Here is a 27,227-nt window from a genome sequence, read left to right as displayed (position 1 = left end):
CAATATTGTAAATGGTTGAAAGACTTACCTGGGGGCGAAACATCTCATCTCTAGTGAAAATGTATTGGGGAAAAAAAGTGAGTTTACTTCTGAAAAAGTGTGGGTAAATATACTTCATTTAGATCCCAATTATACTTGTGTCCGATTACCTCCTAGAACTGTGACTTGATAAAATGTTTACTTTTGCAGTAGTTACTCTTGAGCACAGACTAGGTGTATCATGAGGTTAAGTGTTTGAGATTATTAGTCATCCATCAGTATCTGTGGAGGATTGGTTCCAGGACCCTTATGGATACCCAACTCTACAGATGCTCAAGTCTCTCGTAAAATGGTGTCATAATTGCTATAACCTACACCCATTCTTTAAATCATCTCTAGATTACTTATGATACCTAATATGATGTAAATGCTATGTAGCTAGTTGTTATGACTGTGTTGTTTAGGGAATAATGACAAGGAAAAAAGCGTGTATATGTTCAGCACAGAAATAGCCATCCATATTTTCCCCAAATGTTTTCCATCTGCAATCCATAACCCACGGATACAGAGGGCCAGCTGTATATTGTGATCTCTGAAATCGTACCTATCACCTATACAAATTATTATTACAGTCATCAGAGAATATAAATGAGTCCATGACAACTGAAATATTTCCAAAGTATTGTGGAAGGCCTGACCCTTTTTATTGTATACAAACAGCACTTTGTAATTCACGTTGTTATACCAATAAGATATTTTACGAATATCATCGTACTAGATTTAGAGATAGAGGCTGAGAATTTCTAATCTGAAAATCCAAAATGTAAAATGCTCCAAAATCTGAAATGTTTTGAGCACTGACATGACACTGAATAAACTGTCCATTGTGCACCTGCATTTTGACAAGACCTGTTACTTGACTTTATGTGACGGGCCTCGGCCAAAATGCAGGAGCACAATGGACAGTTTATTCAGTGTCCTTGAGGGAAGAATAAAATGACCTTCACGCACTATGTATAAGGTATATATGAAACATCAGTGAATTTCTTCTTTAGACTTGGGTCCCATCCCCAATATATTACATTATGTATATGCAAGTATTCCAAAATGTGGGGGACAAAAATTGAAATTGGAAACAATTCTGGCCTCGAGCATTTTAGATAAAGAGTACTCAGCCTGTATAAAAGTGTACATGACTTAATAAGTCTCTTACAAGTTTGATTGCCTCAGGGCTCACATTTTCAACTGTGTGTAAGGGAATTAAGTCATACTGCCCTAACTCCGCCATTGTGTGTAATGAGTTGGCGTTGTCCTAGACATTTAGAGTGTTACCGGTCATGTGTATGTGGGGAAACTGAGAAAAGAGCTGCTCAAATCCTTTTCTGTGTTCTGCAGTTCAGATGAAGGACCCTGGTTGAGAATAGCCCCAGGTGCCCAAGTTAGGCAATACCATTTCGTGTGGGTGTGTGGGGAGGTGTAGGGGGGTGTGTGCGTGTGTGTTTTGATGTCCATAAAATACTCCAATTCACTTAAGGGGCAACTAGCAATGGCAGATTAAATGATGAAAAGGGCTGGGTGTGGTGTCTCATGCCTGTAATCCCCGCACTTTGAGAGGCTGAGGTGGGTGGATCACTTGAGGTCAGGAGTTCAAGACCAACCTGGCCAACATGGCAAAACTACAAAAATTAGCCAGGCGTGGTGGCATGTGCCTGTAATCCCAGCTACTCAGAAGGCTGAGGCAGGAAAATGGCTTGAACCCAGGAGACGGAGGTTACAGTGAGCCGAGATCGTACCACTGCACTCCAGCCTGAGTGACAGAGTGAGACGCCGTCTCAAAAATATAAATAAATAAATAAATAAATAAATAAATAAATAAACAAAAGGATGAAAAAGACAAGATCTAGAAAGTCTGACTGAAAATAAGAGGATCCAGGCTAGCACATCAGCCTGGGAATAGACTAGATGACTATTTGAAGACTCCTTTTATCTGGATTTTTGTTTTTTAATTTTATGAATCTGAAGACCTCTTCAGAGTGTAGTAACACAATGTCCTTTACTTGGTACTTTCACCAACAGCCTAGTTTCCTAGTCCACTTTAGCCTTAAGCAAGTGACCTGGAAATCCTGCATCCTACACTGGGAACCTTGGCAGTCTTTACACAGCCTTATAACGCTTCATACAGAAAATCTCACAAGTGACCCTCTGCTCTTCAGTTTTACCATCCAGCTTAGACACTTGCACATGTAAGCTCTGACAGACCAGAAATGATCACTTTTCTAATTTCACCACAACCAGGAAAACTAATAACTTAGGAAGACCAGAGAGGGTGTCGTCCTCCATGGGCAAGCATACCAGAAGGAAAATGTAAGGGTAAGAGCTCTGCATCACTCACTGGTTCCAAATATCTATTTTCTTCTCTCAAATGTTAAAAGGCCATCCCTTTCCAATGTCAGCGTGCTGTGCCTCAGTGGGTGCAAAGCATTTGTTTGTCCTGGAAAGTGCACAACGGGGATTTTCTAAGAAGCGGAAAATGATTGCCACACTCACATCACATGGATCCCGCGTGAAGCAGAGTGCAGTCCCTTTGTTTCCTTGTTAGCATCACCCGGCTCCTCTATTTGTAGAGCTGTAATAAAACAAGTTCTTTACTGTGCGTCCTGTTGGTTTATACCAACCATGTCAGGTCCATAAACCATGGTATATTAAAGTGTAATAGACTGTGTAAAGAATACTAGGAAGATATTCCAACCCTTATCCCTTCCCCTTATTTCACAATTTACTGCCTCCCAGATGGGCATCCATAAATATGACTTAATTGTGTTTGGCATAAAAGCCCCACTTTCTTTGAAGAGTGACCGCCTCCTTCAGCCACTCTCATTGTATGAGTGCCACCCTCTTGAGAATAAAACTTTGGGTATTTGGGGACATTTAAACAGTGAATGTTCTTAGTCTGAATATTTTATGGAAATACCATTTTATTTATAAAACTTTCTCTTTTCAAAGCTAACTCTGGAAAATAGTATATTTTAAAGACTCAATCAGATACAGATGAAACTGGAGGGTTAAAGCTATTTGTGCCTCCCTATAGTGTTAGTGCTATTTGTGCCTGTGTTAATGTATCAGTCTAAAAGCAGAACATAAGATGGACATAGTATTCTCTTGCTTTTCAGTTCCACTCTACTCTTTACTCTTTTGTTGCAAACAAAAGATGGAAGATTAGAAATTCCTGTGCCAAAAAACAGGCACTTAATGTGTAGGGACTGTGTTCTGCTAACATGGGTTCTTCTGTTGTATACTTTTCCATCTGTCAAATAAGTACACAAGGCTGGGCATGGTGGCTCACGCTTATAATCCCAGCACTTTGGGAGGCTAAGGCAGATGGATCACTTGAGGTCAGGAGTTTGAGACCAGCCTGGCCAACATGGTGAAACCCTGTCCCTACTAAAGATACAAAATCAGCTGGCCATGGTGCGTGCCTATAATCCCAGCTACTGGGGAGGTTGAGGACGGAGAATCGCTTGAACCTGGGAGATGGAGGTTGCAGTGAGCTGAGATTGTGCCACTGCACTCCAGCCTGGGTGACAGAACAAGACTCTGTCTCAAAAGAAAACAAAGATAGGTACACGAGTGCCTGCTAGGCGATAGTTGGGAGAAAACCTCTGAAACAGATTTTGGTTGCAACTCTGAAGGAGCACAGAGTCCAGTGGAAAAGCCAACTGCCAGCCAGTGATCTTGACATAGCCTTCTGTGTGCTGTGTCACACAGGTGAGGAGTTGTGTGGAGATAGTGTGTTTGGGTCTCCACAGAAAGAACGACTCACCACATTATGCAGGAGAGGCATGGAGGGCCTCTCTGAGGAGATTTCATTGACCTGTGAATTCAGAATTGTATCTCAGTATCATTGATTTTCTTAGTAACCTTATGAAAACATTATTCTGACAAGAGTCCACGGACTTCCCTAGACTGCCAAAAGGCCCTGTGGGTGTGGAGGCAGTGTGTGCAAGATTCCCATGACTCAGCAGAACTGAACTGTTGCACATGCTACTGGGTTTATTATGTTCCCGTGTTGGTTTTGTTTTTTGTGGGAACATTAAGGGGAACATGATGAGATGTGCAAGAGTGAGCACATGTCCTGATCTACCCAGATTGCCCTAATTCATGTCTTTGTCCAGGTGTAATTATTAATATCACTCTCAAAACTGTCCCAGAGAAAACAAATTATTTGGCCTCTGTTAGCTATGTCTGTTATCAAGACTTCATGACTAAAACACCAAAAGCAATAGCAACAAAAGCCAAAACAGACAAATGGGATCTAATTAAACTGAAGAGCTTCTGCACAGCAAAAGAAACTATCATCAGAGTGAACAGGCAACCTACAGAATGGGAGAACATTTTGCAATCTACCCATCTGACAAAGGGCTAATATCCAGAATCTACAAATAACTTAAATTTACAAGAAAAAAAACAAACAATCCCATTGAAAAGTAGGCAAAGGGTATGAACAGACACTTCTCAGAAGAAGACATTCAGACACATGAAAAAATGCTCATCCTCACTGGTCATCAGAGAAGTGCAAATCAAAACCACAGTGGGATACCATCTCACACCAGTTAGAATGGCGATCATTAAAAGTCAGGAAACAACAGGTGCTGGAGAGGGTGTGGAGAAATACGAACACTTTTACACTGTTGGGAGTGTAAATGAGTTCAACCATTGTGGAAGACAGTGTGGGGATTCCTCAAGGATCTGGAACTAGAAAACCATTTGACCCAGCCATCCCATTACTGGGTATATACCCAAAGGATTATAAATCATGCTACTGTAAAGATATATGCACACGTATGTTTATTGTGGCACTGTTCACAATAACAGATACTTGGGAACCAACCCAAATGTTCATCAGTGATAGACTGGGTTAAGAAAATGTGGCACATATACACCATGGAATACTGTGCAGCCATAAAAAAGGATGAGTTCATGTCCTTTGCAGGGACATAGATGAAGCCAGAAACCATACTCAGCAAACTTTCACAAGGACAGAAAACCAGACACCACATGTTCTCAGTCATAGGTGGGAGCTGAACTATGAGAACAGATGGACACAGGGCGGGGAATATAACANATACAGAAAATCTCACAAGTGACCCTCTGCTCTTCAGTTTTACCATCCAGCTTAGACACTTGCACATGTAAGCTCTGACAGACCAGAAATGATCACTTTTCTAATTTCACCACAACCAGGAAAACTAATAACTTAGGAAGACCAGAGAGGGTGTCGTCCTCCATGGGCAAGCATACCAGAAGGAAAAATGTAAGGGTAAGAGCTCTGCATCACTCACTGGTTCCAAATATCTATTTTTCTTCTCTCAAATGTTAAAAGGCCATCCCTTTCCAATGTCAGCGTGCTGTGCCTCAGTGGGTGCAAAGCATTTGTTTGTCCTGGAAAGTGCACAACGGGGATTTTCTAAGAAGCGGAAAATGATTGCCACACTCACATCACATGGATCCCGCGTGAAGCAGAGTGCAGTCCCTTTGTTTCCTTGTTAGCATCACCCGGCTCCTCTATTTGTAGAGCTGTAATAAAAACAAGTTCTTTACTGTGCGTCCTGTTGGTTTATACCAACCATGTCAGGTCCATAAACCATGGTATATTAAAGTGTAATAGACTGTGTAAAGAATACTAGGAAGATATTCCAACCCTTATCCCTTCCCCTTATTTCACAATTTACTGCCTCCCAGATGGGCATCCATAAATATGACTTAATTGTGTTTGGCATAAAAGCCCCACTTTCTTTGAAGAGTGACCGCCTCCTTCAGCCACTCTCATTGTATGAGTGCCACCCTCTTGAGAATAAAAACTTTGGGTATTTGGGGACATTTAAACAGTGAATGTTCTTAGTCTGAATATTTTATGGAAATACCATTTTATTTATAAAAACTTTCTCTTTTTCAAAGCTAACTCTGGAAAATAGTATATTTTAAAGACTCAATCAGATACAGATGAAACTGGAGGGTTAAAGCTATTTGTGCCTCCCTATAGTGTTAGTGCTATTTGTGCCTGTGTTAATGTATCAGTCTAAAAGCAGAACATAAGATGGACATAGTATTCTCTTGCTTTTCAGTTCCACTCTACTCTTTACTCTTTTGTTGCAAACAAAAGATGGAAGATTAGAAATTCCTGTGCCAAAAAACAGGCACTTAATGTGTAGGGACTGTGTTCTGCTAACATGGGTTCTTCTGTTGTATACTTTTCCATCTGTCAAATAAGTACACAAGGCTGGGCATGGTGGCTCACGCTTATAATCCCAGCACTTTGGGAGGCTAAGGCAGATGGATCACTTGAGGTCAGGAGTTTGAGACCAGCCTGGCCAACATGGTGAAACCCTGTCCCTACTAAAGATACAAAAATCAGCTGGCCATGGTGCGTGCCTATAATCCCAGCTACTGGGGAGGTTGAGGACGGAGAATCGCTTGAACCTGGGAGATGGAGGTTGCAGTGAGCTGAGATTGTGCCACTGCACTCCAGCCTGGGTGACAGAACAAGACTCTGTCTCAAAAGAAAACAAAGATAGGTACACGAGTGCCTGCTAGGCGATAGTTGGGAGAAAACCTCTGAAACAGATTTTGGTTGCAACTCTGAAGGAGCACAGAGTCCAGTGGAAAAAGCCAACTGCCAGCCAGTGATCTTGACATAGCCTTCTGTGTGCTGTGTCACACAGGTGAGGAGTTGTGTGGAGATAGTGTGTTTGGGTCTCCACAGAAAGAACGACTCACCACATTATGCAGGAGAGGCATGGAGGGCCTCTCTGAGGAGATTTCATTGACCTGTGAATTCAGAATTGTATCTCAGTATCATTGATTTTCTTAGTAACCTTATGAAAACATTATTCTGACAAGAGTCCACGGACTTCCCTAGACTGCCAAAAGGCCCTGTGGGTGTGGAGGCAGTGTGTGCAAGATTCCCATGACTCAGCAGAACTGAACTGTTGCACATGCTACTGGGTTTATTATGTTCCCGTGTTGGTTTTGTTTTTTGTGGGAACATTAAGGGGGAACATGATGAGATGTGCAAGAGTGAGCACATGTCCTGATCTACCCAGATTGCCCTAATTCATGTCTTTGTCCAGGTGTAATTATTAATATCACTCTCAAAACTGTCCCAGAGAAAACAAATTATTTGGCCTCTGTTAGCTATGTCTGTTATCAAGACTTCATGACTAAAAACACCAAAAGCAATAGCAACAAAAGCCAAAACAGACAAATGGGATCTAATTAAACTGAAGAGCTTCTGCACAGCAAAAGAAACTATCATCAGAGTGAACAGGCAACCTACAGAATGGGAGAACATTTTTGCAATCTACCCATCTGACAAAGGGCTAATATCCAGAATCTACAAATAACTTAAATTTACAAGAAAAAAAACAAACAATCCCATTGAAAAGTAGGCAAAGGGTATGAACAGACACTTCTCAGAAGAAGACATTCAGACACATGAAAAAATGCTCATCCTCACTGGTCATCAGAGAAGTGCAAATCAAAACCACAGTGGGATACCATCTCACACCAGTTAGAATGGCGATCATTAAAAAGTCAGGAAACAACAGGTGCTGGAGAGGGTGTGGAGAAATACGAACACTTTTACACTGTTGGGAGTGTAAATGAGTTCAACCATTGTGGAAGACAGTGTGGCGATTACTCAAGGATCTGGAACCAGAAAAACCATTTGACCCAGCCATCCCATTACTGGGTATATACCCAAAGGATTATAAATCATGCTACTGTAAAGATATATGCACACGTATGTTTATTGTGGCACTGTTCACAATAACAGATACTTGGGAACCAACCCAAATGTTCATCAGTGATAGACTGGGTTAAGAAAATGTGGCACATATACACCATGGAATACTGTGCAGCCATAAAAAAGGATGAGTTCATGTCCTTTGCAGGGACATAGATGAAGCCAGAAACCATACTCAGCAAACTTTCACAAGGACAGAAAACCAGACACCACATGTTCTCAGTCATAGGTGGGAGCTGAACTATGAGAACAGATGGACACAGGGCGGGGAATATAACACACCAGGGCCTGTTGGGGGTGGGGGTTTGAGGGAGGGATAATATTAGGAGAAATACCTAATGTAAATGACAAGTTAATGGGTGCAGCAAACCAACATGGCACATGTATACCTATGTAACAAACCTGCACATTGTGGACATGTACCCTGGAACTTAAAGTATAATTAAAAAAAAAAAAAAAAAAAAGCAGTGGTGGCAGATAAAGCAAATTGAGTGCTATTGCCAGGACATGTGCTAGAGGCTACCCATCCCTGAATTCAGACCTGCTGTGGTAATGAATGGGTGTAATTGAAGCTGTAAGATTACGCAAAGGAGATGACAGAAGAAAACATTTTTAATCGTGATTTCTCTTTTTACAGCCAGAAAAGAGCATAACATGGAAGAAAGTCACTTAGAGAATGCACAGAAAAGGTAAGCAGCTCTAATCTGGCCCCAGTTCTTTCTTTGACTAGCCATTCTTTTGTGAAGTGCATTTCATTTTATTCTTTTGTGAAGTGCATTCATTTATAATATTATGAAGTGCATTCATTTTACTATGCAGTTCTGTCTCCAAAACATTTTCACTTCCCCAACTGAAACTTTGCACCCTTTGAACACGAATTTCCCATTCCCCTGTCCCCAGGCAACCACCATTCTACTTTCTGTCTCTGTGACTTTCACTACTTTAGCTACCTCATGCAGTTGGGGTCATCTAGTATTTGTCCTTGTGTGACTGGCTTCTTTCCTGTAGCATAATGTTTGACTAGCCATACTTTCGGCCCCATGTGTTAAGGCTATGCATCCATAAGCAGTAAACTTCACTTGGAAGCTGGAGTGAAAGCACTGTAGCAGGACTTAGGAATATTTTTCCTCAGGAAGCAGGGATCATCCAGAAGTGACTCACCTGCCTCACATGCATGTCATGACACTATTCTGCCTGTTTGCCTCTCCTGCATTGCTCTGCTCGTGAACTGCTTCGTGGAAGTCAGGGACAGTTTGACCCTTCCTAGCATTACAGCCAGATCAAACTAATTATTGTAGACACCTAAGAGACTTACTATGTCTTTCCTCAGCTTCTAAAGAAGGATATTATAAACAAGGGACAGGTAGGGAGAAGGGGCTGACCATATGCCCATACAGCATATGGGCATTTCCCCCCAGAAGTTGGGGAAGACCTCAGAGGTCTTCTGTTCAGCCTCATGTCACCCACTTCAGGCATCTTCCTTGCTCTGTGTCTCTCTCTCAATAGACACCAAAGGGGAACCATTCACTCCTAATCATCAGTTCTCACCCCTTAGGGCTTTTTCCTTTTTGTTAATTGACCAGGTTAGTCAACGTGGCTCTCCCTCCCTCGTAGAAGAATGAGTGGCAGTAGACAGAGGTGTTCTCATATGTAGGGCTGATATTTGAGATATATTTTGCTGGTACCAATTCTGAAAGTACTGGTAAATTAGATGAGAGGTAGGGGTAGGAGACAGCATATAAGGACAAATGAGCTTTACAAATGTGTGAGAGGAACAGTCGCCCAGTTAGGAATTTCAATGCAAATAAACAGATTGTAGAAATTCGCCATTTTCCCCCTTTTGACCACAATTTCCAAGACTTTTGAAATCCCATAGAAAATATCATCTGCCCTGCTTTCAGAGGTGCCAGCATCTTGCCCTGCTTCCCACTGTAATTACCAATAAGATTAAAATGCTGGTGAAAGTGAGGTGAAGGCAAGTCTTGCACTTTGCTAAGTGCAGACGTATTCTCAAATCGTGCTTATCATCCTGTCATAATAATCATTCAAAACTGAGATAATTCCATGGTTATGTTTTTAGGAGTTTGTGTCTCTCTATTGACCTTGTTCCTGTATTAAGCTTCCCTTCCCCAATGCATAAAACTAGCACGTCTGTGTTATGGAAACATGCAGCACATAGAGAAGAGATTATCAACAAGGGCACATGGTGTCAGGCCAAACAGAAATTCAGCTTCTGAGGCGGATGTCAAATTTCTAATACTTTTTCAAGATTCTTGCTGAAGGAAAAGGGGGCCCACCGTAGAGGGGCCAAAGCTGCTGCCGTGCATTAGCTCTGCGGAGGGGAGTCATAAATTCTGGTTGTCAGCGTTTTCCGTGGCTTTGTGGTGAAGGTAGTCTAGCTTTCATGTCATACATGAAATATGTTAGATCCCATCTTTAATGTAGAAACCACAGTTGTTTGGTTACACTCTTTAAGGAGGTCGTGGTCAGTGTTGCAATATTTGTGTGAGATTAGTGAATTCTTATGTTTTATTCTCAAGAGAAACAGTTTACTCTGAGGCTAAGGAATATTTGCTTTTCCTAAGCAGTTTCTGAAGGCATGCATACAAGACAATAAGTGGATGTGTTCCGCTTTGGATCTCAGGACTGTAGAAGTAAAACAGTTCACTTTGCTATGGGTTCTTTGATGTGATCATTGTCTGGACTTTAAAAATGTTTGGCCGAATTAAAAAGATACAAATCAGACAGGGAATTATAGCAGACAGAAAAGGGGTCAGGGACTAGTTTGCAGTGAAATAAAAAAGTTATATAAAACCAAACATAGGATTAGAAATCAATCTTTTAAAAGTTGAGAGCCGTTTTAGAGCTATCTGCTGACAAATAGACATTTCAAATTGAGTGATTGACCTTTGTTTCCTCTGTATTAGAGAAAATTCTCCTGGTTGTTAAATATCAGCAGTTCTCTTGTCCAAATTGCGAAAGATTTTCAGTGGTCAGCCCTCTGTGAATCAAAACTGAATTTAAATGAAGGAGTTTCTGTCAAGGAAAGAAAACAGTCCTAGGCCTCATATGAGATCAGTCGCACGTTCATATCTAGCTTTTAAGGTTTTCTTAAACAGTGAAATAACCATGAAATCAAATAAGGCAACAACTTTTTTTTTTTTTTTTTTGAGAGAGAGTCTCGCTCTGTCGCCCCAGACTGGAGTGCAGTGGCGCGATCTCAGCTCACTGCAAGCTCCGCTCCCCGGGTTCCGATTCTCCTGCCTCAGCCCTTCCCGAGTAGCTGGAATCTAACAGGCCCTGACACCACGCAGGCTCTAATTTATTTTTTTTTTTTTTTTTTTTTTTAGGTAAGACAGAGTTTCACGTGTTGTCCAAGAATGGTTGATCTTCCTGACCATCGTAATCCGCCCGCCTCGGCCTCCCAAAGTGCTAGGATTACAGGCATGAGCCACCACGCCAGGCCAAATAAGGCACATTCTTGAAGTGACTTTATCTTCGTTAAAGCTGCTGAGTGCCAAAGCCAGGCCATCCTCTGGGACTCTGTTTACTTTGGTTCTTCTGAAGAGGTTCGCTTGCTGTCTTAGTTTCCAAAACACATAGGGAAAAAAAGGCTGAAATTTAGTATTTCTTTTAGTGTTTCCCACCCTTCAAGGGAGAATAAGCAAGCAGTACCTCACCAATCCCCAGGGAGAGAGACGAGGAGGTCAGTGGTTAGCTCCGGTTTAGAAGTGAGAAAATCCAGGCCCACAGAAGGGTGATGTGTTTTTCTCAGGCCATGCAACAACCACCAGATTACTCTTGCCATTCTCTGAAACGGCACCAGGATTTGCAATATGTTAATCTCGCAATCTAGACTCCAGGGAATGCCAGAGGTGTCAGGTGTCCATGAAGCACAATAACTGGACTTCAGTGTATTTTGCTGGAAAATGGAAAGATAAGTTGTTCCTCTAAATATTAGGAATGAAAGACTCTCCCTTCCCCATGAATGCTCAAATAAATATGTATCTGTATAGAAGGTAAGCTTAAGAAAGAGAAAAAGTAATCACGTGCCCTCCCTGGGATAATGCATGTCATGTGTGATACAGAGGACAACTGTGTCTAAAGTAGAAAAGGGTCAGGGAGAACGACTCTTTTGTCTCTTAAATGCCTGTGTGATTGAGCATGAGCAACAGAAAGATGAAGCAGACACAGCATTTCACAGAAAATCAGGGGACCTGAATTCTAGGCCCACCCTTACCTGTGAATAATGCCACGCAATCGTTCCAGGTCTCTGTTTTGTCATCTATAAAATGATAATTTGGGCAAGTCATCCTGTAAATTCCTTCCCATTCTAAAGTCCTGTGACTTTATAGGAAATGCATGGCCTGTTCCTGTAGGTTATATAACTCTACTTATGTATTCCTGTGCTGTAGTCAAAATAATTTTCATTTGAATTTTAAAAAGTTACATGCTATAGAGTGTACATTTGGTTTTACCAGTATGTGGACTGCCATGGAAATAAGGGTTATGTCTGGGGCAAGAGTGGACATTGCCACTTTCTTCCCTTACCGGTTTTTCTTGACATTATGTATGTTTGGAGTTATAATGGAGTCCCCGTAAGAGATTACTGCAGTTATTGCCTTTCTCCACTTATGCACTTCCAGTCTTTTAATAACTGGGAGCCAAAATTCCCTGACCAGTAGTTTTAATTTGCATTAAAAACAGATTTATTCTTTACAGAAGCACAAAGAATTTATGGGACTCAGAGCTGCAGCTCCAGCTTGGATCTCGCCTAATCGTAGCCATGGAATCAATTAACAGTTCATCTGTGAAATGTGATAAAATCTTATGAGATACATATTGCCCAATAACTGAGAGCGAGATGAAAGTATGCTCCAGAATAGTAACGGAGCTTCAGGGTTTTACAATGGCCATTGAATAGAGTTCCATTAGAAAATCAGTATTCAGGATGGCCACAAAAAATAAAAAATAAAAAAAATAACCTGCTGTGTCTGAACAGATGATAGAGCATTGAGTAATAAACCTGGCCAGCCATTCCTGCTTTGATTAGTTTCCAACACCCTAGAAAAGAGGGTCATTTATTTAAGTGTTCTTGCTCATGGCAAATGAGCTTGTGAGGCTTGGGGTAGGTGGGGGTGAGGGGGAAAGATTGAGTTCAAAGCTATAAATTGCCGCAAAGCTAGTGCCTCCAAGAAGGGCTGCTTGGGAGGCCCAGGTAGTCTGGTGTGCAGTGAGCCTCACTGGGATAGGTCTTACTGATGTCTGGGAACCCACTCTGGAAAAATAGGACTCTTACTGACCAGATTGGAGATCATTTTCAAGATCAGAAATGGTTTTTCATCCAGAACTTGCTATGCCTACAACTGTATCTATTTTTATACATCGGTGGTTTGTATTCTTGTGTCGTATTAAGTTTTAAAAGGTAGCCCTCCTAAAGATCATATTATCTACATCTCTTATTTTACCCTTGAGAAAATTGAGAGTCAAAGATGCTGAGTGATTGGCCCAAGGTTACAAAGCCAGTATACACCAGAATAAGGATAGAATGGATTTTCTTGCTTTTCTGTGAAGCATTTGACAGATTAATTATTCCCAATGAGCTCTCGAACCGACCGCTGCTAATGCTGCAGTCAGCGTGTCATCAGCCTTGCGTGTAATCACTAAACATAAAATGAAGAGCAGGGGAGAGACGGGGATCTGAGATGAAGAACTAACTTAAGATATTTTACCTACGCAACCCCAGAAATTATACATGCTGATTTTATACAGATAAGATGTGCCCAGGGGCATCCCGATCAAGTTCCATTTTTTGGCACATCAGTTTGAGCAAATTTTCTGAGGCTTACAATAAACTTCAGTAACTATGAGCCCTCAGCTTGTGTTAGAGAATTAAACACATGGGAAACGGCCCCCAGCATCCCCCTCCTAATGGGTTTTAGTGTTGAGAATTTCTTACCCTCTACCTCATTCCATTTTCCCCCCTACCTGTTGCAGTTTTGAAACAACAGTAGGATATTTTGGGATGAAGCCAAAGTCTGGTGAGAAGGAGATCACACCCAGCTACGTGTTTATGGTGTGGTACGAGTTCTGCAGTGACTTCAAGACAATTTGGAAACGGGAGAGTAAAAACATATCTAAAGAAAGGTAAGGTTCAAATAAAGATTTGAATGCCTCCTTCAGGAGCCTCGGAAACTGCACTCTTAAACCTATCAAAGTGTGTCTCTATCACACGTGTCAATGTTTTCTTTCTGATCAAGTGGTCATCGGGAAAGGACCTTTGCCTCAGGGATCGTAGGGAAATTCAGGGAAAGCTTGCTGTCCACACAGGCAGGTACGTTCACATGATCTGATAAGTTACACTTTCTTAACCCCTTCCAATTACTAGCTAGTAAATGAAAGGAGGGTTGTGCTAATTTGCAACAGATTGCTTCTCTGTGTATTTTCATGTTGGCCCGGGCTAAATGAGGCAGCCTTGCTGTCGCAGACAGTATAGACAAATAAAAGTGAATGCTTTTCCCATTAATATACTGAACTTGCATCAAAGGAAAATCTCTGTGACTCAGGCCACACTTCACACAGCGTGGAAGCCCCACATTGGATTTACAGCGCCACTTCTGACTCCCTGTATCCTGCTGCGGACATCAAACTGCGTGCCGCTCGGCCTCATTGCAGCCCCCGATTTTATTAGCTGGGGGTAGAAGAAAAACCTCAGCTCTGAATATAGACGAGGTGTGTGTGTGTGTGTGTGTGTGTTCGTTTTCCTTAGAGAGACTGAATTTGCCCCTATGTATCGGAAAAAAGCATTTCTGCCTCATCATTTTTGTGATTGGGTTGCCACTGTTCTGGAAGGGGTGTCGTGGATTTAAACTTCAAACAGGTCTTACTGCTACTCCTGTGGAACAGATGTATAAGAATGGCATTCAGAACAGAGTGGAGGGAGACAAAAAATTCCTCAGCATAAGGAAAATGATATCTTTAATTACAGCATCTGCATTTTACTAACCTTTGAGGCTTGACATTCCATAATTCAGTATTTTTGTTCTTCACTTGGTAATCAAAGAAAAGATATATACATAATATATTTATAGACACATCACAACCTACTCTAATGTATTTCACCTTAAAACACTAGTAAGAGGATCAAAATTGTGAGATTTTTGACCTAGTATTAGTCTCCGAGTATTTTCTCAGGGAGCTAAAAAAAGAAAAAGACCTTCTTTCTTTCCAGCGAAGTTAGCTTTAAAAACGTTTATCAACACATCTTCCCGTCATTACTTCTTTGGGAACATGGGAATTAAACTGAATCTATCCATTATGTAGATAAAACTGAAGCAGAGAAAAGTACCATTGTTGAGAAAATAGGTCGTTGATAATAACATGAAAAAAATCCTAAAAATCTTGGCACCAAACTCGTAGCTCTTGCCCTGCAATCACTTATTTAGCCTTTTAAAGTAAGCTAAAATAAGTTTCTCTGGAATCAATTCTCTTACGAAAATGCTATTCTTATAGTAGCATAGGAGCTGGCCAGTCTGCCCTCCAGGTCCACACACCTTAAGGCTGGGACATCCAGCAGTGGGCCTGGAATGGACAGCCTTTGCTTAAGAATTTGCACCTCAGATTTTGAGCACAGTCCTTAGTATATGTGTCCTTGGGGCCCTACAAATGGTCTAAAACAAAAGACTAACAGAGAAGGCAATAAATTGCTTTATATGTTAATGATCTTCTGTTGAAATACTGAACTGTATTCCAAATTAAAAAGTGTTCTCTATCATAGAAGTTAGAGCAAAGAAATTGTGACCCTGTCATAGAGGTGGTGTCCAGAAGTCCTTCAAAATGACAGTATCTCTGATTCCCAGCCACGGGCATTTGTGGCATTGCTTCCTGGGTGCAGCTGTTGAATTGCCTGCTTCACACTCTGTAAACCAACTCCTTTACAGGGTCATGACCTCACAAGACCCTTTTCGGTTCTTCTCATTTCGCAGTTTCAGGAGACCCTTCCTTCCAGCCATGCTCTGTGAGGATGGATCACCGAGGTTTCTACCCTAAAACAACATCTCTGAACGTTGACGATGACTAATAAAATATTTCTGGAGGCAGCAGCATGGTTAGGAAAATCTGTTTGTTAAGAAATATTAGCACATTATGTAGATTACTGCCCAACCATTTAAACAAACTGATGAATATCCAGGGTTTTCTTAAAATCCTGAAGTGAGAACTTTGTTAGTGTTCTCTGTCTGCTAAAGATTTTAGCTTCTTGCCTGTTAGAATCACACATTCATTATGGTAAAATAAGCAAATTAACTGGAATTTTTCTATTATAATTAAATGAGAAACACTATAATTGCTTTGTTTTGACATCTATTGAATGATATTTGATATTGTAGTTTCAATTATACTTTTCCCGGAAACCCAATATATCCCAACAACCCTAAGCATCAGGAGGCAACATAACATCATTAACAAGGGCATCCTAGAAAATAAAATTCATAGCCAAAATAAAAACCTGATAATGTGTAATTATAAGGAAAAGAACTAGCGTGGGATCTCATCAGAAAATTCAACTCACTTAATTTTAAATATATTTGAAGGCCAACTAAGTGCTCAAAATCATTGGAAAAATTAAGAATCAGTAGTAGCATTTCCAGAGGGACAGGTTTCATGGAAAATAGTGTTTTGTTTAAATTCTACTTCCAAATGAAATGAAAGTGTTGAAAACTACCTAGGTCACTCAAGGTTAATTTTAGGTGGTGGAGAATATTTACTTTTCCTATTTAGGATAGTTTTCATGAGTACACATTAGTTTGATGCAAAATTGAGATGAACGCATCTTCATAACAAGATAACAACTTCCCCTCGTAAAATCCAGAATAATCTCTAAACGTACAAATGACCACATAAAAATGTGCTAAGTTCTTGTGCCTCGTGAGTGAACAATAACCTTATTAAAACTGGTGTCAGAGCACAACTCTGTGGTTCAGTAGAGGAAACAGTGTTTCACTAGGGAATATGGTTTACCTGGAGATTAACTGTATCTTTGGAAGAGCAATCTACTGTGTCGTGGTATATGAATGGCTTTCAGTTTTCCTTGGCATTCAAGCCAGTCTTAAGCGAAACAGCAAACTTCTGAACCCAGGCACAAATCTGAAAGCGCCACTTTCTAGACGTGCAGTCTGTGACCCACTCAGTCATTGTGCTGCCCCTGGTATCAGGACTCATCTTTCAGTGAAGATCCCAGGTCCCTTCTCTTATCCCTTCTGAATACATGCGAGGCTGAGCAGTGTAAAAAAGACCTAAAGACAGAGAGCTGAAAATAGGCGTTTTTACCCTTCATCCCCCCACCCCCACCCCCATTAATTGGCTATGTGATCTTGGGCCAGTCACTTAATCACTGGGAACCCAGTTGTCACATCTGTAAAATATATATATTAGGATGAAGCAGGAATGAAATGGTGACTGTGAGCTCTTCTAGCTCAAAATCTCTATGAATCTAGAAACTACTGTTGTAATTTGCTGAGGAACTGGGTGTTTCACTTCTGCCATAATGCCCCTCACCTTTGCTCTTGAGCTATGGGGGCTCTGTTGGAAGATATTTCAAGCAGCGACTTGCAGGTGAGTTGGGAGAGAGATTAGGTGCCAGGAAGAATTTTCACTGCCCTCTTGAAATTGATAAACGTCTGTAACTGCCTTGCCTCACCTGAACCCCCAGTTCTTCTCATAAAATACTAATGTTGGCCTTTGTTTTGTTTTCTTTTGAGTTACTCAGGCTAGAGTGCCATGACGCAATTACAGCTTACGGCAGCCTTGACCTCCTGGGCTCAAGCGATCCTCCTGCCTTAGCCTACTGAGTAGCTGGGACTACAGATGTGCATCACCATACCTAGCTAATTTTATTTTTTATTTTTGTAGAAATGGCATCTCACTATGTTGCCCAGGCTGGTCTCGAACTCTGGGCTCAAACAATCCTCCTGCCTTGGTCTCCCAAAGTGCTGGGATTACAGGCATGAGCCACCATGCCTGGTCCTAATGTTGTTCTTGAAGATCACTTTTTTTTATGGAGTGTGGACACAAAATATTTTTTTCTCTGCCCATCTGTATCCAACATTGCATTTATGATATATCATAATCCAAGGTTTATTTTATCCTCAGAAGCAGCTTTGCCTCAGTTTTACCTTTTCACACACTTTTGTTTGTACCTCCTGATATCCAAACATTCAATGAATTTTTGGTACACGCATTTCTTCCACCTGTTAAATCAATAGATTATCCAAGTATATGCATAACTGCAAGGAGGTAACCTAAATTTGCTGATACCTTTATTGGCTTTTTTTTTCTCTTTTTTTTTTTTTTTTTTTTTTTTTTTTTGGCTCCTTAATTATTCTGTGTGATAGGACCCTTGCTTACAAAACATTCCACCATTTAGGATATCCTAAGACTGCCCCCACCTATGCCCATGCATGCACACAAACCACTGCCTCCCACAAAATGAGCTGTGAATTTGCAAAAGGTACAGAAGGCCTAGGGGAGTCATGACTTCAGGAATAAAGTCTGGGCACATAATTCACCCTGAGCCAAAGCAAACTTACAAAGTGCCATTTAAAAACCCCATAATGGGTAAGTAATGAGTGAATTAGAAGTTGGGTGAATTTTATGTGAAATGAAAATAAGAAATTCCACTATACACATAGCTATACTTTACACCATAGGGGAATGGATAGTTAGTTTGTTTTTTCTTTTGGGGGCGGGGGCTGTTTTTTAAGTTACCCAGCCACATACCAATAGGGTTTTTGTTTTAAATACATTACTTGCTGTTATTATGGGTGATTATGGAACTGCTGTACCCTCGACAGAAGATAGTTCCAAGCTGTTGTGAGGCTATCCTGAAAGCTGTTCTCAGAGATCCCTACTGCTCAGGTCACTTCAGGACCAAGAGCTGGGGACTTGGAGATGCTGTCACTCAATCCACAAACCACTGACTGCGGTGTAGACACTATGGGAATTCTTCTCTTTACATGATAAACTTATTCCTAGAAAAAGCTACATAAATAAAATTTTTATTTATTGAATTCTGCTTAACTACTGACATACATACATGATAATTTCAGCAACTTGTAACATGTTAACTTTCTTTTCCTTGCCCTGTGTTAGGTAGTTAAATGGCTTGTATTCATTTAACCACTAAAGAGCTGCTTATTTTTTTAAATCCCTTAATAATACAATCACCCTCTAATTAATTGGCAAAACTTTGAATTTTCCTAAATCACATTTAAAAATGGTTCTGTGCAAATACACAGACAGTAAATGCCCCAAGACCTAACAGATAAACAGAATTACCATAATCACAAAGAATAGCCAGGCACAGTAGCTCATGCCTGTAATCCCAGCACTTTTGGAGGCTGAGGCGGGGGGATCACCTTAGGTCAGGAGTTCAAGATCAGCCTGGCCAACATGGTGAAACCTCGTCTCTACTAAAAATACAAAAATTGACTGGGCATGGTGGCGCACACCTGTAATCCCAGCTACTCAGGAGGCTGAGGCAGGAGAATCACTTGAGCCTGCGAGGCAAAGGTTGCAGTGAGCCAAGATCGCACCACTGCACTCCAGCCTGGGCAACAGAGTGAGACCCTGTCTTGAAAAGAAAAGAAAATCACGAAGAATAAAACCTGCTTATTCCCCAAGCAATAAATTTAAAACTGTGTCTGCAAAATTGAAAATATGCCATGAATAAGGAAAGAGGATAAACTAAAAAGCTGTAAGAATTACAGGATCATTGGTTTAAAAAAACTATACACATTTCTTGGCCCTCTCTTCTCTGAAAGAATCATCCCATCTCTTCTTTTCCCTTCTAACTTCTTTTAAAAGAATAATTTATGTTTATTTCCTTATTTCCTTTTACATACCACACACTCCTTCCTGTCTCAGTAAGGATAATGTCTTGGCTGCCATAACAGAGACCAAAATGACTGTTGCTTAAAAAAGGAAAAATTAATTTTCCTTTGACATAACAATCTGAATGCAAGGAGTTTGGATGTCAGGAACCCAGTTTTCTTCTCTTTTGTGGCTGCCATCCTTAAGGTAAGGTCCTTATTCCCAAGGTATAAGGGGGCACACGTCAAGTCTACCACCACCAGTGCTGCTGAGTTCCTGCCAGTGGGAGGGGACTGCACAGCCTTTCCTTTTAATATTAAATAGCACGAACTGGAAGGTGCACACGTCACTTCCACTTTATCCCATTGGGCAGAACTTAGTCTCATGGCCATACAAAAGGGAGACCAGGAAATGCATTAGCTGGGAGCCATGTCCCCGCTAAAGACTCATGGTTTCCATTACTGAAGGAAGCAGGAGAACTGCATATTGAGACTGTTACCAGACTGTATCACATTTCCTAGATGTGAAATCAGATGTCTCCTTCTAACTCTTTGCCACTGCTAGTTTTTGACACTGATGGTAGTTTCCTCCATCTCAAAATGCCTCATTGCTCTGATAGTATATTCAGTCTCTCTGTGAAGGTGACTACTCCCCTTCTTCATCTCCCTCCTTAACTCCTCTGTTTCTTCTATTCCTTAAGTGTGGGCCTTCCCCAAGGTAAAATCTCAGTGTTCCTCTTTTCTACTCTCTACTCTCTGTATAGCTAGTCCCAGCTGTTTTCACAGCTTCACCTATCACCTCATTCCCAAGGCCTCCCAAGTTTTAGACCTAAATTTCCTACTGCACACTAAACGGTATACCCAGCCTTCATCTGCAATTCAGTATGTCTCCGTTGGAAATTATTCTATCTCAACTAAGGCCTATTCCTCTTAGGCTCCCTAACTTTGAATTGCAACACTATCCTCCTCCTCGTAGCAAAAGGCAGGCTGGAAATGAGAATGATCTTTACTGCTACAAAATTTATTTTTCATCTATTTCTGACTCTTTACAGTTTTGCCCCCTTCATGGTGATTGTTCTTTACCCTGTATTTGAGGTGTCTCTGCCCTAATTCAGTAGTCTGTCATCTCTCACTTGGATTATTGAAACATCCTTCTCACTCTTCTGTCTGCCTAGAGGTTTTCTATTTCCTCTTTAGTGTCCCTGAATATTGCATCCAATTATCTTTCCAAAACAGAAGTTAGATCATATTTATCTCTTTAAACATATTCTGTGGTTTTCCATTGCTCATGAAATAAATGAAAGATAATTAGCCGTGGTTGGTACTTTAATTTGTTAACATACTGAGTTCTCACAACAGCCCTGGGGAAAAAAAAAAAAAAGTTTATTGCTCTTTCACAGCTAAGCATGAGAGAGTAAATGGATTTTCAATACCATAGTTTCATTAATAAACAGAATGAGGATAAGAACCTAGGTCTTTTTTTTTTTAATGCTAAAGTTGAGTTCTTTCAAGAACTTCATACTCTCTCCCAAATTATAGCATGCCCTCTGAGAACCTGCCCTAAACTCACTCTCCAGCCTCATTTCCTATAACCTCATCCCTCCCTGCACCTACTGTGACCACTCACTGTCTCACACCTGCACTTTCTTTCCTTGTGTTCTCATTGGATAATTTCTTCATACCGCATTGCCCCCCATTATTTCCTGCGGAGCAAAATAGAGTCGTCCTTCAAGGACTGCCTCCAGAAACCAGGTTCTGTAGAAATTTTCTGAAATCTCTCTTAATAAAAGAATTAGCTTTTCCTATGAGTTCTGACAGCATTTTCTTCTTACCGTCCTTCAGCATTTAACTCATTCCAGCTTGTTATTTTAGCAGTTGATGTGTATCTTTCGACTTCTAGGACACAAGCCTGTTGTTCGCTGTGGCTTGTATGGTGCATTCTCCAGCACACAGCTGGATATTGAAAGAGCATGGAAGATCCTGGCTGGTGTAAGAGTTTGGAGGAAGAAATGATCCAGAGGAAATGTGGAAGCTACAGGGAGCTTTGAGGAGACACTTAGCCATAATCAGGACCACCCTAAGCCGAGAGTTTTAGAGGACATTCAGAAGCCAGTGGGGTAGTGTTAGAGATCAGCAGCTCCCAAACCTGGCAGATCTCCCAAGTCACCTGGAGGTCATTGCAAAACTGTAAACAGAGCTACTGAATCAGAATACCAGAGTGTACAGTCTAGAAATCTGTGGTTTTAGAAACTCCCCACAGAGAGGGCAGAGCAAGAACACATTTCTTGTTTAGTTTCCTTAATACATACCTTGGCTTCACCATCCTCTTGTTTACATGTACCAGGTAAGCTTTGGAGATGAGAGATTGACACCTTCCTAGTGATTTCTTACCTTCAGCCAAGTTTAGAAACTCCTGAGCTCAGGTGATCTTGCAGTTGTCTTCCAACCCGACTTCCTGCAATTTGAAGTAGAAAATGAGCTGGGCATTGACAGAACAGATGAATTTGGCTACATAGACCTGGGGGTTTACATTATAAAGATGCGAATTTGGGTGACTCAACACACTTTTGAAGGAATCACACGCAGTGTTATTCCTGGGATCAGCCTAACTAACTGCCCTCTTTCCTGTGCTTCCTTCTTTCAGTGGTTGGTCTACTCCAGTCTCTTGTGTATTTGTACATTCCAATAACATAAATTTGCAGCCCTTAATTTAAACACGTAGAATCATGTGTCACTTAACTGGTGGGATACATTGTGAGAAATGCATTGTTAGGTGATGTCATCATTGTGCAAACATTATAGAGTGTACTTACACAAACCTAGATGGTGTAGCCTACTTCACACGTAGGCTATATGGCATAACCTATTGTTCTTAGGCTACAAACCTGTACAGCAGGTTACTGTACTGAGTAGAATTGTAACACCATGGTATTTGTATCTAAACACAGAAAAGGTACAGTAAAAATATAGTATAAAAGATAGAAAATGGTACACCTGTGTAGGGCACTTAACCATGAATGGAGCTCACAGAATTGGAAATTGCTCTGAGTGAGTGGTGGGTGAATCTGAGGGCCTAGAATATTACTGTACCCTATTTTTTTATGTTTTTAACTAAACACTGTACATTTAGGCTACACTAAATTTATTTTTATAATAAAGTAATTGTGCCACAACATTATGGTGGCTCTGACTTCACTAGGCAATAGGAATTTTTGACCTCCATTATAACCTTATGGGACCACCATCATATATGAGGTCTGTCTTTGACCGAAATGTCATTATGCAGTGTGTGACTGTACTTTATAATATTTACATAAAGGCATAATTTAAAAATAGATATTATGTCTCAAGTGATATACAAACTGTGAAACTCAATTCTGGAAAAATTTACTGATCACATACTGTGTCCTTCATGAAGGGTTCTCCGATCTGTATGAGCTATCTTACCTCCAGAATTTTGGGGGTTTACTATGTCTTCAATTTCGGCATTTCATGATTTGGTTTTTTATTTATTTGGTTATAAACACTTTCTCTTTTGGATAAATCATAGCCCCGAGAAGATAATTACAATGTCTTGTGCTACTTTGTTTTCTCTGTAGCACCTTGTTTTTCCCTATATATAGTAGATACTGAGTTAGTATTTGTTGAACAAATAAATAATCACTGTGTGGTTTTTTTTTTTTTTTTGCCATGTTGAAACTGGTTGCAGGGTTTGCTGTCTGCTGCTAATAGATGAAAAATCCTATTTATTTGGGTTTTTGTGGTAGAAGTCCCTGCACCTATCCCATATGAGTTGCTTCTTCCCAAGAATCTAAAATCTTAATAGCTTTGTTAAAGAGAACAGACATGTTCAGAACAAGAAAGATTAGTCAATGGAGTAAAACAATCGCCAGGTCTGTTCTTGACTGTATCACTTTCAATTTGTTTAGAAAAAAACACGGAAGTGGAGATCCTTTGGATTCATGGCTATGCCAAGCCTCAAACCTCTTTGGAGCTCAAATCAAAACCTTAGAGCGCATCTGTCCACACTCAATTTCCCTAGCTTGGCAGAGAACAATGGAAACCTAAAGTATGTCTCCTTCATTCAGCCTAGAATATTTCTAAATTACTTCTCTGTGGGACTCCTGACAGCTCCTGCCTTGGGCAGAGATGCAGCAGGGGGCTGCCTGGGTAGGATGATTTGAGGGGCGCCAGAGAGGCTCCTTACTCCAGACAATCTTCCCTGTTTCCTCACCCTTTTGTTCCAGTCACCCGTACAAACAGGCTGTCAGTGCTAGTTTTTGGTGAGACTCCGTAGGTGGTATAGGTTTCAAAACCAAAAGGGGGGGAGTTGGCATCTGCTAGCACATGCATGTCTTCATTATCGGGATTGGAAATGTCTTCCAAAGACTAATGCATTTCAATTAAATTTGCAAATTTATGACACAGGGCTGATTTCAGTTTTCAAACTGTCTCCCAGACTACTCTCCGTAAATGAGGAAATGAATGCGATGCTGTTACCTTTCACTCTGCACCTAAATCGCTAGGTCGGCTCTGGGTGTTATGTCTACTAAGTGCAGAGTGATTGGCTTTAACTGATCATGCATTCCAGGGCAAGTCCAGGGCTCCCCAACTTCAACTCCCCTGTGGCCCGGGGGAGAAGCTCTGCAAACGGAAGAGGCCTTTGTTCTGCAATTAATCACTTGAAGTCAAAGTATGTTTGGGTACTACAAGTGATAGCTCACACAAAACTATGAAGTGGCTGATCTGTGTAGCTGGTGCAATGCAGTCTCTAAGAGAAGTTTTTTACTTTTAAATAGGAAAATAGCTTAGGAATAGAGTAGGGAAAATTGTCAGATTTAGATTTGACAAAGTACACAATTGGACAGAATAGAAGTGATATGCTGATTTGTCCTGGAATTTTGTTTTGTTTTGTTTTGTTTTTTTAAGAGACAAGGTCTCACTCTTTTGCCCAGGCTAGAATGCAATGGTGTCATCATAGTAACCTCCAATTCCTGGGATGAAGTGATCCTCCTGGCTCAGCCTCCTGACTAGTTAGGACTACAGGCACACATCATCATGCCCAACTCATTTTTTTAAAAAGCATTTTTTAATAGAGAGGGTCTTGCTGTATTGCCCAGGCTGGCCTTGAACTCCTAGCCTCAAGCAGTCCTCCTGCCTCAGCCTCCCAAAGCCCTGGAATTACAGGTGTGAGCCACCACGCCCAACTGGAATAACTTTTAAAGGCTAAATTCTGGTGTGTTAGGAGCTAAGCCTAAGATTACTTTGTGCTCATGTTCCTTCTTGTCTGTTTTATCATGGCTGCTAGTGAAACTGACCTGGGAGGCACAGGCAGCGGTTGGCGCCAGAGTGGTCAGAGCCAAAGGTCAGATGGAAGAGTGTGTCTCTAAGTACGTGGCCCTGTTGGCCTGCCTGGGATACATGAACTTGGGGTTATTGTTTATGGCTCTTTTCTCTTAGTTTTATTTTTCTGCCCTTTGAAAACATTCCACATAGGCTAGTCAATGATGTTTTCATCAGCTGCTGCAGCAAGGAAAAAATTTCCCTTTAAATTGAGAAATTAATGAGTTTGGGTTTTTTTTATTTCTTTTCTTACTAACAGTAGAGAGTGACTTTACTTATTTCATTGACTTTTATAGCAACTAACCATGTGCGATAGTTATGTCAGGAATTCGGAAATGCCTCATGAGTGAATGTTGTCAAGAAGGATAGAAATGAGAGTGGTCCTTACAGCCCTGGTCAGGTCTCTGTGATCGCGCTTATTTAGAACCAAAGTTGGACATTAGTCCCTTTTCGCCTGGAGAAGCAATTTGACTCTGTGAGCTGGAGTCCGTACGTTGTGTAGACTCGAGGAGTATCAAAAGACCTGAACAAACTACGTAGAGTGGACAGAACCTTACTTCTGATGTTCAGGCTACCAGGCAATGGTTGGAGGGATGGCTGGACTTAGCCATATCCCTCTGAAAGCATATTTAAAACAGCCCTTATGGTGTTAATACCATCTATGCTTCAGGTAAGCCTAATGAGGAAAAGATCAAAATGTTGCCCTCAGTCTTGTCTGCCATAAACCATGTGATACTGAGCTTTCTGAGGCAAGAAAGCCATTTCCATGATGCCCCGAAGTCTATATGCTATTCCCTGTACTGGCCCTGATGTGACTTAGTTCAAAGCTGCAAGGAGATCATCGCAAAGGAGTGAATATTCACTCCTTGTTGTATTTCATCCTTGAAGCTCTTTATACCCCTTTTCTAACTTTTTCTTCTGAAGGGAGACCGTAAGAGTGTCATTATTTGCTCATAGAAGCTGTCCCTGGTAATGATTGGTAAGGCAAAGCTGTGTTGGGTAGTCAGACCGGCGAGTCATTTATTTTACAGGTGTGATCTTCAGTGAGGGCCAGTACCTTTTCTGTACCACGGAAACCTTATTCACCATTCCAAAGGACCACAGGCCAGAATCGACTGAGCCAGTGGCAAAAATGTGTTTTTTGCATGTTCCTTTGTTTATCATGTTGCTCCATGTATTTCTGAACAGTCATGAGAATGAAGAGCTCTTGCATTTATTAGAGAGATTCTGAACTCCTGTCTTTACATTAAGGATAAGTCCAGTGGTGCAGCAGCTTGGACCTTCAGTTTTTTTCGTCCTTTTTTTTAGGGAACGTGGACATTCCCTGTGGCATGCTGACTTAAAGGCACATTGCCTCTTGGCGCACAGAGCATACCTTATCCATTTTTTAGACCATTTTTATCTTCTTTCTTTAGCAAAGAGTGATATTAAAAATCTTTTTTTTTTTAAGAGATTCATATTATAGCTGGTCAGATCTCATGTGTTTCCCTAGATGCCTTTCATGAACCATATTCCCTCAATGTGTCTCTTTTCTTTGCCTTTATCTGCCAATATTTCCAAAGCCATTAACTTTTAATTGCTTGGATGAAGAAACATACATGATTTGAGTCAGGCGGTGATTAATTTTAGTCACACTGTACTAGATGGCTGGTAGGGCTTTCTTTTTAAAGCTAGTAGCAGTAGAGACCAAAAGTTTATTCCTCTTCTCCTGAAGTCACTTCTCGGTCCTGTTGTCTACAGTAAAAAAGCAAGTAATGTATTAACAAGAATGCCCTGATAATATTACCAGATTGTAAATTCTCTACTGACTGAAATGAACCAATCATTATCATTTAGGAGAATTTCTAACATATCACCAATAGGTGTTTAAAAGATAATGCTATTTTTCAGGGGCCAGTTACCTATTTTTAAACACCAAAATTAATTCCATAGGTTAGAGTATAAACCCCAACCTGAACCATGATTTGAGACCAGTTGTGTCCAGATGCCAGTCATCATCAGTCTACATTCCTTTTTTTCATGAAAAATATAACTTAGCCTTTGGCTTGGCTCAGTGGCTCACACCTGTAATCCTAACGCTTTGGGAGGCCGAGGCAGGTGGATTGCTTGAGTTCAGGAGTTCGAGACCAGCCTGGGCAGCATGGTGAAACCTCATCTCTACAAAAAATACAAAAAATTAGCTGGGCATGGTGGCGTGCACCTGTAATCCCAGCTACTTGGGAGGCTGAGGTGGAAGG

At 40.9% G+C, this 27,227-nt stretch overlaps 1 protein-coding gene across 1 annotated transcript in view; it reads left to right on the top strand.

Moving 5' to 3' along the window:
• The window catches only part of LOC108516608 (formin-1-like), a 97,386-nt gene that overhangs the window by 45,585 nt on the left and 24,574 nt on the right, over positions 1–27,227 (top strand). The window contains exons 2-3 of the mRNA XM_017854182.1: positions 8,418–8,469; positions 13,778–13,927. Coding sequence (XP_017709671.1) covers positions 8,418–8,469; positions 13,778–13,927 — 202 coding nt within the window. The remainder of the gene's footprint in view (positions 1–8,417; positions 8,470–13,777; positions 13,928–27,227) is intronic.

The sequence above is a fragment of the Rhinopithecus bieti genome, unplaced genomic scaffold, assembly GCF_001698545.2.
Source record: "Rhinopithecus bieti isolate Rb0 unplaced genomic scaffold, ASM169854v2 scaffold_2653, whole genome shotgun sequence".
Classification (NCBI taxonomy): Eukaryota; Metazoa; Chordata; class Mammalia; order Primates; family Cercopithecidae; genus Rhinopithecus; species Rhinopithecus bieti.
Note: the sequence above shows the minus strand (reverse complement) of the source record. Positions and strands in the feature narration are given on the sequence as shown.